The following is a 12,159-nucleotide window of genomic DNA, read 5'->3' on the forward strand; positions in this document are numbered from 1 at the left end:
TGCTGGTGGTGAGAGTACTCAAAACTACAAAGTGCTCTCTCTATGGCTTAGTGTGGGAGGCTCCTCTTTCAGCTTCTGCTAAAACTATTCCTGTAGGCCACTGCACATCACTATACTGAAGTAATTGCCAAAACCATCGGGGGATTCACGTCTAGAAATATCCTGGGTTTTAACATATGAGAGGAAAAATTGTATGGTTCTTTCTGGAAACAAACAAAAAGGTCTTTGCTAAGTGTGTTAATTCATCAGCTAGTTTACGTCCAGTGACTGTTGCATGTTTTCCCCCCATTACACCTTGTTTTCCACCTGGAGATTTTCTTGGATGGAGTTAGGATAAAAGTTCTTGAAGCTTTTTATATGTTTGCAGCCTTTTTTGAAATTATATCTGAGGTGTGTCTTCACAAAAATTTGGTAACAGTACTGCTCAAAGCATAACCATTTGAGACCCTAACAGTTCTTTAGTCAGCACTTGTCCATAATTTAGGGGTCAAAAACCCCACTGTTTCCAAAGAGTGAAATAAGGCTTGGGAATAAATACTGCACTGGCTTGCAATATCCCCACCTACTTGTGATACTAATTTTGTCTCATTGTTCTGGGTATTTTAACTAGATCATATCTGAGTCCCTGAAGAGTAAAACTCAGCAAGAGGCATCTTAAAGTAACAAATATTTGAAGACAGTAGTTTTACGAACAGACTTTTTGAGCGTTAAGGAAGCGACAAAGAAAAAGGAAAGCAAAATTAAAGCTCTTAAAAGTATTCCTGCAAAATATTTCTTCATCATTGCTTCCTACAGAAAACTATTAGCTCTCTCACGGTGACTGCTGTAGCTTTTGTTATATTTTGGGAGACTATATGCAATTTCACATCTATGAAATTTCTTGTCCCTTCATGTCAGTAAAGGTATTGTGGAATCGAAAAAAAGGATCATATGCCTTTTTTTCCCTAGGCATCTGCTTGTGGACCTTATTAAAGACAAAATAAAAGGTTAGGTAAACCCTTCTCCTGACTCACTGCAGTTGTTTTTATAGTGTATAAGTGAGATGGATACCTGATGGCCAGTACTGATGTATTTGAGTTAGCAGCATAACTATTAACTCTGAGTGGTACCAATAATTTCTCAGACGTGAAGCACCGATGAGTGGCTTAACTGTGACCAACCTTGTCCATTGCACGAGTGCTTTTAGGCAAGTGGTGAGCCTCCAAAATGAAGCTTTTATCTGGTGCTTAATGAAGTGTTTACTAATGTGGGTGTTTTTCTGTCTCAATTAACCTATCTGTTTTGATACGTAGCCTTGGAGCTGCAGTGGGTGGGGATGGAGAAGGCACAGTGGCACAGACCTTTGCCTCCCTTAACTGCAGTGTGTAGTTAAAACAGCATTCCCACTAGCTGGCACAGCTGACACCTGAGCTTTCATTGCCAACACTACACTCATACATTATACATTGGCTGTGCAGATATTTAAATGCCACCCAGGAGCAGAATAATGATTGTGAACAAGACCAAGATCTGGTCCATGGCAAAGCATGCTTTTATCTATATGGCTGTGGCTATAGATATAGCTATAGATGTACAACCCCCTGAAGATTATACTGTTGTAAGTCTCCATCCTTCATTCCTTTTACAATGAGATCGATTCCCTGATCTATTCCTGCCTGCTCATGGGAGCATCCTTGTTGATGGAACAAGGCATTAAAATTTCAAAGCCTCATCTTGTCTTACAGCTTTAATTAGTCTTACAGCTTTAACTCTGCTTCTTGGGTAATTTCAGCAGCCTCCTATTTGCTTGTCCATTCTAGTTCTTGCCTCCAATAAACTTTCCAAGAAAGATGTGGAATGACCAAGCCATCAAGCCTGAAAGAAAATTAAATCATTTAATTAAATCATTCTTAAAGGTACTACAAAGTTATCACTGCTGGAGTATGGTAGTACCGCTAAAGCTCTAATGAGCAGTTCTTACAACAAAGGACATGAAAAACAAATAAAGCTGAAATGAACAAATGACACACTTTGGACTCATTGGTCAAACTGAAGTGACTCTAGTAAAGCTCTGATACAGCTATCACAGCCTGTCAGTGTGATCATCAGCTCACACATATTGACATAGCATCAAGGAAATTCATTCATCTGCCAGACTTGAGGATCTGGCCCTTCATGTTCTGAAATTTGTACACATCATCTTTCCATACAAATCTGTCAGTAGCCCTACTGAAAAGATACTGCTCAGATATTGCCAATGTGTGTATGCAATACACAGCACTTGTAATTCCCAAAGATTCACTAGAGATTGCTGGCTTAAATAATGTAGTCAGATCCTCCTATCTGTTTCCTAAAGTTGTTGAGTAAGGGAGTTTTTACGTGAAATCCCTGGCATGAGTTTCACTAGTGCTGCATACAGTGTATGCAAATGATTAGCAGCCATAGCCACGTGCATATAAAACAAAGTGTTGTTAAAATGTATCTCCCACATGATTCCCCTCATTTATTTTGATTCATGTCCTGTCACTACCAAAAATATAGAACATGCAAATCAGCTGCAAAAGTAAGCCACTAACTTGATAAGGTAGCGAAGTCATACATTTAAATGCTACTAAGTCTCTCAGGTAACTGCTTCTAACACAATTCAGCCACAGGACCAGTACAGAGGGCTCGATTCACCCTCATGGGCACACTTACTTCTACAATGAACGTCAGCGAACACAGTGCATAAATTCCACTGTTCCCATTCTACCTGCAGAAAATAAATCTAATGCATTATTCCATAGCTTCATCTACTCCCAAAGCACCTGGTCTGCAGCATTCTGATATCCAAGTCGTGCTGTAGTAGCAACGTGCAGCCAAATTCATCAGAACTTTGCTAGCTTATTCCATCTGAGGACTTGTCTCCCTCAATTTTGGCATTCTGTGAACTGCTAGCACTATTTTCCACACTTAAACAAATCTTTCAAAATTTTACATACAGAACCATCTACACATGCAGTGGTTTTACTGTTATTGTCATAGCAATGGCTTCAGCATATAAGCCCAGCAAGGCTTTAAGGAAGAAGTTGCACAATTTTTTACAAAGACTGAGGAGAAGGAAAAAACAGATAAGTTTATGGGCACATAAACCTTTCTTTAGTGCTTAAGATTGCCTTCCGCTATAAACTTTATCTTGATAGTGTTTACATACACAAACATGCAAGTACACCATCAAATATGAAACACAAGGTAGGAGGAAAGGACTAGTCAAACAATAGCAGATACCACTGATTAATGAAGTTACGGTATCATTAACACTAGACTAAGTGGTAAAGGATTTTAAAAATGAGAACCGCATTTATGCATTTGTCCCATTTATAAACACCTCTGTGAGTTTTTAGGTGTAATTTTCAGGCCCAAGTTAACACATGTACAGATCAATTGCTTTTGACAGTATTGGCTGTATCATCTTTCTCCATACTCAACCTACTCAAAATAGACTACATAAGAAGAATTTTGAAGCTGTCTCAGAAAAGAGTCGCACACACAACCACACTCAAAACTATATTAATTAGTTTCGTAAATTTACCATTTGCTGAGGACAAAAACTGATACGATCTTGAGACATACACAGTCCAGAGTTTTAACTGCTGAAACTCCATCAAAAATCATCAAAAGTCATCAAAACAAAGGGTAGAGACCGGGCAGAAGTATGCATGCACACACACTTGCTGTGGATTTATCCTTTTCAAATCAATTTAAGGTTATTTTTTTATCCGCTCTAACTATTGATAAACAATTAACCCTACTTAAAGTTTATCCCTTGGTTATTGAGGCTGGAATGACAGCTATAGCCTTTATACTTCTTTCAATACTTGCTTTCAACCAATTCCCAAAACTAATGTGAGTTGTTATATTCTACTATGACAGCTAAATAGTCTGTCTTCTGAATGCCTTTTACTGAAAAATATGTGCCTGACTTACCTGACACCATATTAGCAGCAATTCAGCTCAGTTGTTTTTAATGGAATTACCATACTAAGACTTACACAGTTTTAGTAGGGTCCCTCTACAGCCCCTGAAAAACGCATAGCAGCTTTCTTATTAACAGAGTGCAGTTCAGCTGGTCATGATGTTTACACTAAAAAGGATTTTCTCCTCACAACACTTATTTCCTGCTCAGTTCACTGCTCCTTTATCCATGTCATTTTAGCCTCTTTTGTAATGACTTACCAGAGGCTGAATTCAACATACAGGGAGGACAACTCCTAGCAAATATTGCCACCCAATACAAAGGAAATACTTAACTTTATTGTGAATATCGGAATACTAAAATCCCAGAAATCTCGATGTAAAATGTGCAGTGAAAAACTGGTACACTTCATAAGACCTGCTACAATGTCAAAATTGGACTTTTAAGAACATTACTTTGCACATATTTTAAGGAACTTCCTTTTTTTTTGGTAAGAATTAAAACTGACTGTCCTAGGGCAACCATCTTTCTGAGTCCCTTTCTTCATTCTGAAGTGGCTAACAGTGATATACCAATGCCAAATTTGCATTTTTTAATCTGGATTCGTTCACTTCAGAGTGCTTGAAAGCTGTTGACAGCACTTCAGTAGCCTCTCTGATGTAAGCTAGATCTTACTGAGATTATAGGATTTTTCTTGGAAGGACATTTCATACATAATTTCCACTCTTCCATTTTCATACATATTTTTATCTAGGAAACTGACTACAGACCTGGTGAGTTCAGCTTAGAACTAACCTTATGTTTCATTAATTTATGAAGCAAAGGTGACTGAAAAAATTTGGGTCCTCTCACTCATTTTTTCTAGTAAGTAAAAAGAATATCTTTCCTGAGGAGTTTTCATGTAGTTTAGATAAGATATGTAGGAGAACATTCCCAAGTACTTTAGTCATAAATTAAGTGGCTTGTTCATCATGCCATAAGAAAGCTATTAATGATCCAGGTGTTCAACAACAACCGTAATCTATTCTCTTAAACATAAATTCATGGTGTCTGCATATGCTTTAGCATGATGAGTTCAGCTGTCTGCTTCTGATTACTCTGCTTTCTCCCTCCAACAGGTTTCTAGCCAACACAACTTTTGACGGTCTCAGTGGCCACATTAAGGTGAAAGGCTCCTCCATTGTCAGCTCAGAAAACAACTTCTTCATCTGGAATCTGCAGCATGACCCTGTGGGGAACCCAATGTGGACTCGTCTGGGGAGCTGGCAAGAAGGAAAGATAATCATGGACTATGGGATATGGCCAGAACAGGCCCAGAGACATAAAAATCACATGCAACACCCCACCCGGCTGCACCTCAGAGTGGTAACTCTCATTGAGCATCCATTCGTCTTTACAAGAGATGTAGATGATGAAGGTCTTTGCCCAGCAGGGCAGCTGTGCCTGGATCCTCTGACCAATGATTCAGCTGTGCTGGATAGCCTGTTTGAAACTCTTCAAGGAGGGAATGACACCGTTCCCATTGAGCTGAAGAAGTGCTGCTATGGCTACTGCATTGACCTGCTGGAGAAGCTAGCTGAGGATATGAATTTTGATTTTGACTTGTACATTGTTGGTGATGGAAAATATGGAGCGTGGAAGAACGGCCACTGGACAGGGCTGGTGGGAGACCTCCTTGCTGGCACAGCTCACATGGCAGTGACGTCATTTAGTATTAACACTGCCCGCAGCCAAGTGATTGATTTCACCAGCCCTTTCTTTTCAACCAGCTTGGGCATCTTGGTGAGGACCAGAGACACAGCAGCTCCTATTGGAGCCTTTATGTGGCCACTTCACTGGACTATGTGGCTGGGGATATTTGTTGCTCTCCATATCACAGCTATATTCCTCACCTTATATGAGTGGAAAAGTCCTTTTGGGATGACCCCCAAAGGAAGGAATAGGAACAAAGTCTTCTCTTTCTCATCTGCCTTGAATGTCTGCTATGCGATCTTGTTTGGAAGAACAGCTGCCATCAAACCCCCCAAGTGCTGGACTGGAAGGTTTTTAATGAATCTCTGGGCTATTTTCTGTCTGTTTTGTTTGTCCACATACACAGCCAACCTAGCTGCTGTCATGGTAGGAGAGAAGATCTATGAAGAGCTTTCTGGAATACATGACCCAAAGGTAAAGCATGTCTGTTGTTACTAACTCAGCCTTTTCTTCTTCCCAGTCAAAATTCACTGCTGCCTAATTTACTTTTTCTAGTAAAATCAGAAAACAATCTGTGTGCAAAATAGCAGTTGCACTACAATTAGTTACCACCTGACGGCACTTCAGGACTAAAGTTCAGTGAGAGAGGATCTTTAATCATCCATAGAAGTTGAGGGGGGTGGGGGCGGATTTCAAAGGTTGAGGGTGAGGAGGAAGGTGAAGGGTTTTGGTGTTGCCCACTGCAGAGAAAAGTGGCTTCTACATGCAGATTAAGGGTTTGATTTCAGTTCTGAGTCCCTTTGGCTGCACTTGTTTTGATCAGTTGGATGATTTGGGTCATCCTGAGATCTGCTCAAACAAAACAACCACACAGCACAAAGACAAAACCACTGATGTTCTAGGTAGGATTTTGCCAGTATTTCGCAGGCCATAACGGTGCTTACAAAGCCATTACTGGCAAAATTCCCCATGAATGCTAAAGCAAATGGAGCAGAATTGAAGTATTTTGAAAAATCCTACCTTCTGCATCAAAACAGTGGAATTCACTTTACAAGTAGTCAGACATTTGATTTGCAGTGTTGTTTCTGCTGGAGAACTGTCATGGGAGGAGATAAATTATGTTGTAGACAACCCATCTGCAAATAGCTGAGACTTCCTAGTACTTTTTGGTAAGGCAAGGAAAAATGTAGAAGCAGGACTGCCTCCACCCACTCTCTCCCCTGCTCCCAAAGGGGGATGAAGGTACCTTCGGTTGGAATGTAAGTCCAGTCATTTTATAAGACTATTCTGATTTATTTGCCACTAAGTAATGATCATGAAAACATGCATGCAGAATGGTTTGTAGAGACAATACATGGCTGCAGGTGACACAAGAGCAGGCATCCTCTTCACTGGACAGTCACTCTAGGGAACAGGGTGGCAACAGCAAATTTCACTTGTTTGTTTGACACTTTCTCCAGTGAAGGTGTGCTTGTATTGTCCACAGTTCTACACTCATGACCTAACTGCTGGTATATAGCTTTGAAACCATCCACCATTAATTTGTCTCAGGTGACTGAATTGATACAGCATTGTGCCACTGGAAAAAGTCATTTTCAGAACTCAAGAACTGAACATTTACTTTGCCTTCATAAATTGTGTAAATAAAGGTTACATATGTCCCTCCAGACAGCAAAGGCCAAGCTCCATCTGTTATGTTAGTAAAACCTTGCATTCAGACTAATGACCATACAGTTTTGACTTTGTGAGTATGACTTCTGACTCACTTCCTCCAACGTTACCTAGATTGTTTCTACTAAAAATATTTTAAACAAAGAAAAATACTTTTTATGGTTCACCTGAGGCACTCTAAAATTGATTTATGGCTTCAAGCAAATTGCTACCAATAATCTGCCCTTCCCCTCCCAGAAAAAATATCATAAAGACTACATCAATAACTTCATCAATTTAAGCTGCAAAAGTCCAGGAATCATGTATTTGTTTTATTCAAAGCATTCTGAATAAGCAAATGAGAGCTTTTGGCTGAATTTTCCCAGCTCCAGGCATCTCTCTGTTACAGTCATTGTTGTGTGAGCCATAATATTGGCTTGAAAATAAGGTTAGTCCTCTACTCTTTGTATGGGCATCACCTAATCCATCAAATCAAATCCTATGACATTACATCCTATTCTTCTGCATCATTATTGTGACCACACATGGAGTTCCTAAGACAGGTATTGGGAAATTTCTGCAATTGTAAGAAAATGAAATTATTCTAAAGCTGCACTGTAAAGGTTGGCTGTTGAGTTACAAAATTGAGCACAGAGTATTAAAGCATATCAGGTGCTGCAAACACAGGTCTTAGTCCTGAACAGAAACACCGATGACTCATGGTTAGTAACCTCAGTGATCCCATTAAATTAGTGGCATTACTGGCCTTTCCTAGACAGGCACTTCTCTGCTCCATCGACTAGATCTAAGTTTCAGTTACCAGTTTCCAGTGTGGGAATAAGACAAGGTAGATTTTATGGAAGAGGATTGCCTGCCATTACATGAACTATAAAATAGTTTAATGTATTTCATTCATGCATTTGTTTCCAAAGTCTGAGTCTGTGACAGTAGGTATAATAGAAAATGTACTGGTTTAACCTTTTCTCACACAAAGTCTGAGCTGTGCACCTTCAAAGTTCTCTCTAAGACTTAAAGCTTAGGTTTAGGAAATGTTTGGGGCACAACAGTTGCAGAGGTACATGCACCACTTTTTAGTTAGTTACTTAAAGCATTTTTTATGTGATTTAAAGTTTTTACAGGTTTTTTTCCAGATCTGCTTACCTCTTTCTTTTCAGTAGTGGAGACTCATTTCAAAAAGAAGGCAGCAGGATGCAGAAATAATGTTTTTAATTTTACTATATGTTTAATCATTCTCCTGCTGCTCTCAGGATACATATGCCCTTGTACTGTGCTTTTGAAATGTATTTAAAAAACAAAGCCCAAAATAGAGGAGCAACCTTCTTGAGGTGACATAAGACATAAAATTTCTTCAGGCTGTCAACCACAAACAGCAGATCCCATCTGAGATTGCAAACAGTCAGGAAGGAAGGCAAGTTGGGAAAAATTAAAAGGTTTTTTTTTCAAGATTAGAAGCCTGGTATCTAAAGTCAGCATTGCCAGGAATATCTATGCTCTCTCTTCTGGTTGAAAAAAGACAAGGTTAGATATTGCCTGAATAAATAGCATCTGCCCTTCTACAGAAATTCATGTTACAACAGTGATGTTTAATTGACCAAGCAGTACAGTGTTTTAGCAATTGCTCATAGCAGCTCAGCAAAAGAAACATGGTCCTCCCGTGTTGCTGAAGTCTCGATGGTATAACATTTTCATCAGAAATCAAAGGAAAATGAGTTGCGATACAACCAGTAATCACCAGGTAAAGTGGAATGCAGAATTAGAGAAATCTCAGTTGGACCTTTAAATGCACTAACAATGTAGAAGTAGAAGTAAGGGGATATAGGAATATCATCACACTGCTGAAAGGAGGAGCAGCCAGTGAAGCAAGACAAACCAGAGCAGAAGGCGAGCAGTGGGAGGCAGGAGAATTAAGTTCTGGGAATGTCTTGAATTTGGAGAACTTTGTATGTATTTTCGGTGTAAGTATCTTAAAAAGGCTGGGTCACTAAAGCCAAACATCTGGAGTATCCATCAGAGCTGGCTACTCCCTTTACTAGGTCACATTTCAGGTGACTTTTTATGGTAGGAGTTGCAACATAGCCAGTAAATTGCAGAAATATTAAAGCAATGTCCTGCCACCTTAAAATCTTAAAAAGACATTGGGCAGTTTTCAGCCACAGCTGCCCCCTCTCTCCCCATTTTCTAATCTTACACATTTTAGATCATCATCTCTTGCCAGTGGAAACTGGCAAACACAGCATTGGGGGAAGAAACTCACCTGAACATGTTCAGTGTGCTGTTTGAGCACAAGAGGATAGCTACAGGATGAACATGCCAGTTACCCAGATGAAAGTTGCAGCAGTGTCCTGATTCCCTGTTAGAAAGCTCTCTACAGGATCTCTACAGGACATGGCAAAGAAGTTTAAAAGCTTGTTTGCAGAGAGAGGAGATGGCGACAGAGGAAAAACATTGTGTTTGCATCATTTTGTACCGTGCTTATCCCTTCTCTTATCTGAATTGCAAAGGCTTATTTCATTTTTTCTCCTAATGTCGCATCTTTGGATGCACAAAAAATTACAACATTCTTCTTTGTCAGATTGCTTGGCAGACCAGGTACACTGTTGTATGAGCTGACTTCTTTACAAGGTCAGTCATGCAGCCTGCCTTTGGGCTGGTCTGATCATTTGTCCTACCTACCTGTAATGCCTTGGAGACAGCTACCTTTAGTCCTGACATCTCCCAAACCTGTTTATCACTTTCTTTGTTGTGTAGCTCCTTAGCCCCTTGGTGGTGACATTATACACAGTTACAGTTGGAAAAGCCACCACACAGGTTTTATCCTACGCTGGGGCCAATGCACGTTTTCACAGTGGCAAGACTAGGTTGCAATAGGTGACTCCTTAAAACAGAGCTGGTGCTAGAGGAGCACGTAGGTATGCAGATGGGGACAGATAAGTCTAGGACAGTTGGCCACTGTCGTCTATTTCCTGATTGACAGGTGATAATTGCATTACAGATCTACAGCAGCAAGCTGAGTACGCAGCCTTGGAGGCATGGGCTGAGCAGAGAAGGGGCACATTGATAAGCAAGGGGCTCTGGGTACAAAAAAGATAATTTGCTACCATCCTGCTTTGAAAGCATGTATCTGTATGGCTGATGTCTCTTTTAGCCAGTCTTGTGACAAATCCAGATATTTTATGTTTCAGTTTCCAATATGCTTTCCATAAAGCGGTACTATCTGCATGTGAGGAATCTAGGTGTCAGTGCCACAGACAGGGAAAAGAAGAATTATTTGTAAATACATAGCAGTGTCAGTGCCTTCCTTTGCCCAGCGAGCCTGCAACTAAGGCCCGGATCCAGTAAAACTCTTCATTATTAAGTCCAAAAATAGGGTCTTGTATTACAGGATCTCCCCAGGGAGTGGGTTTTTTTTGGTGGCAAGGGGACTTGAAGCAGGGACTTTGCTGTCAGGCTTCTAATACAAGAGCACATGTTGGAGATGCACCATAAAGTCAGGATTGTGTTGAGTAGTTCAGATTATCTGAGGCAAAATAATTGTGGAAGCCCAGCATAAAGAAGAAATATTTCAAACATGCCAACAAGAAAGCATACAACAGCAGAAGCTGATGAGCTGGACAGATTTTCCACAAGGTGGTACAATGCATGGCCTTTCTTTCTGCTAAAAATATCATTCTTTCAACAATATAATGAGCTTTTCAGGTACTATCCAACCATTGTCACTTCTGTGAGAGCTGTCAGCTTTTCTTTGCCATCTTCAGGAATCACTTGAGTATCTATGCCTGTTAATTTACTATGGTTATATTTTTACTTCTCTGGATCACTTTACCTTCAAAACACCCTTTGACAATGGCAAAGTTCCTTTCCACGTTGTATTTTGACAGAAAATATTGAACCTATTGGGATTCATTTAACAAAAAGGGCTACACCTTTGAATCCCACCATCAGCAGTTTCATTGTGTTATCTCATCTAACTTTACTTGTCTGCAGTGGAGACATTACATATGATTTACTCAGTCTAATATGCTTTTACAGTTAGTTGGGAGAGGTAGGCACATTGGGCTGCTGTTGAAGACACTTACTGCAGGACGAGATCACCCAAACCATTCCCTGGAAGTGCCTACTTCCTCCATCATGCATGATGGTGTACTAGCATGGTCAGCACTAATGTCTCACAAAAACCATAGTTGCCCCAAGGAATACACTGCAGACACCTACAATCACTCTGAGAAGCCCCATCCAGCAAGTCTTTTCAACAGCTTTGGTGTGCTTCGGGATTAGTCCTCAGAAATCTCTGTTTCTCTTCCAATCCATTGTCTGAACACTTGCTCTTGTGAGCTGTCCATCTTTTTATTACAAAACTAAGCACTTTGAGTAATCCAGACAAGATATTTCTGAGATTTTGTTACTCAGGAATTCAATATGTACAATCACCCAGATTTTTGTTTCTAGATTTAAAATATAAAATGTGAGGGTGCAAGCTCTCATTTCTGATTTATGACAATCTCAGCTGATTTAGAGGCCTTATGGCAATTATTATATCAGTTAAAAACTCCCTGTTACATGTATTAGAACAGTCCAGAAATACCAACTGGCAAGTAACTGCAGATGAGCTTTAGCAATACTAAACCATAGAAAAGAAAAGGTCCAGCCACTTTATAGGCCTTTTTCATCATTAGAGGCATGATTCAAATACCTCTGCATTTAATTATATTTTCCCTCAAGTTAAGCAGGCTTTAGAGTGAGGCCATAACTGTTGTGTGTTTATAGATAAATTTTCTTCCTGAAAAAAATGAAACCCTGGATGAATTACACTGAAGTAAGTGCTCTTAAAGATTGCGATGGTCTTTCACTGCAACAACCTAAGA

General features: G+C 39.9%; 1 protein-coding gene across 1 annotated transcript in view; it reads left to right on the plus strand.

Moving 5' to 3' along the window:
• GRIN3A (glutamate ionotropic receptor NMDA type subunit 3A) overlaps window positions 1-12,159 on the plus strand; it is a 75,664-nt gene that overhangs the window by 31,867 nt on the left and 31,638 nt on the right. Inside the window, 1 exon segment of the mRNA XM_030003845.1 lies at window positions 5,053-6,100. Within this exon segment, the coding sequence (XP_029859705.1) occupies window positions 5,053-6,100 (1,048 nt within the window).

The sequence above is a fragment of the Aquila chrysaetos genome, chromosome Z (assembly GCF_900496995.4).
Source record: "Aquila chrysaetos chrysaetos chromosome Z, bAquChr1.4, whole genome shotgun sequence".
NCBI classification, from domain to species: Eukaryota; Metazoa; Chordata; class Aves; order Accipitriformes; family Accipitridae; genus Aquila; species Aquila chrysaetos.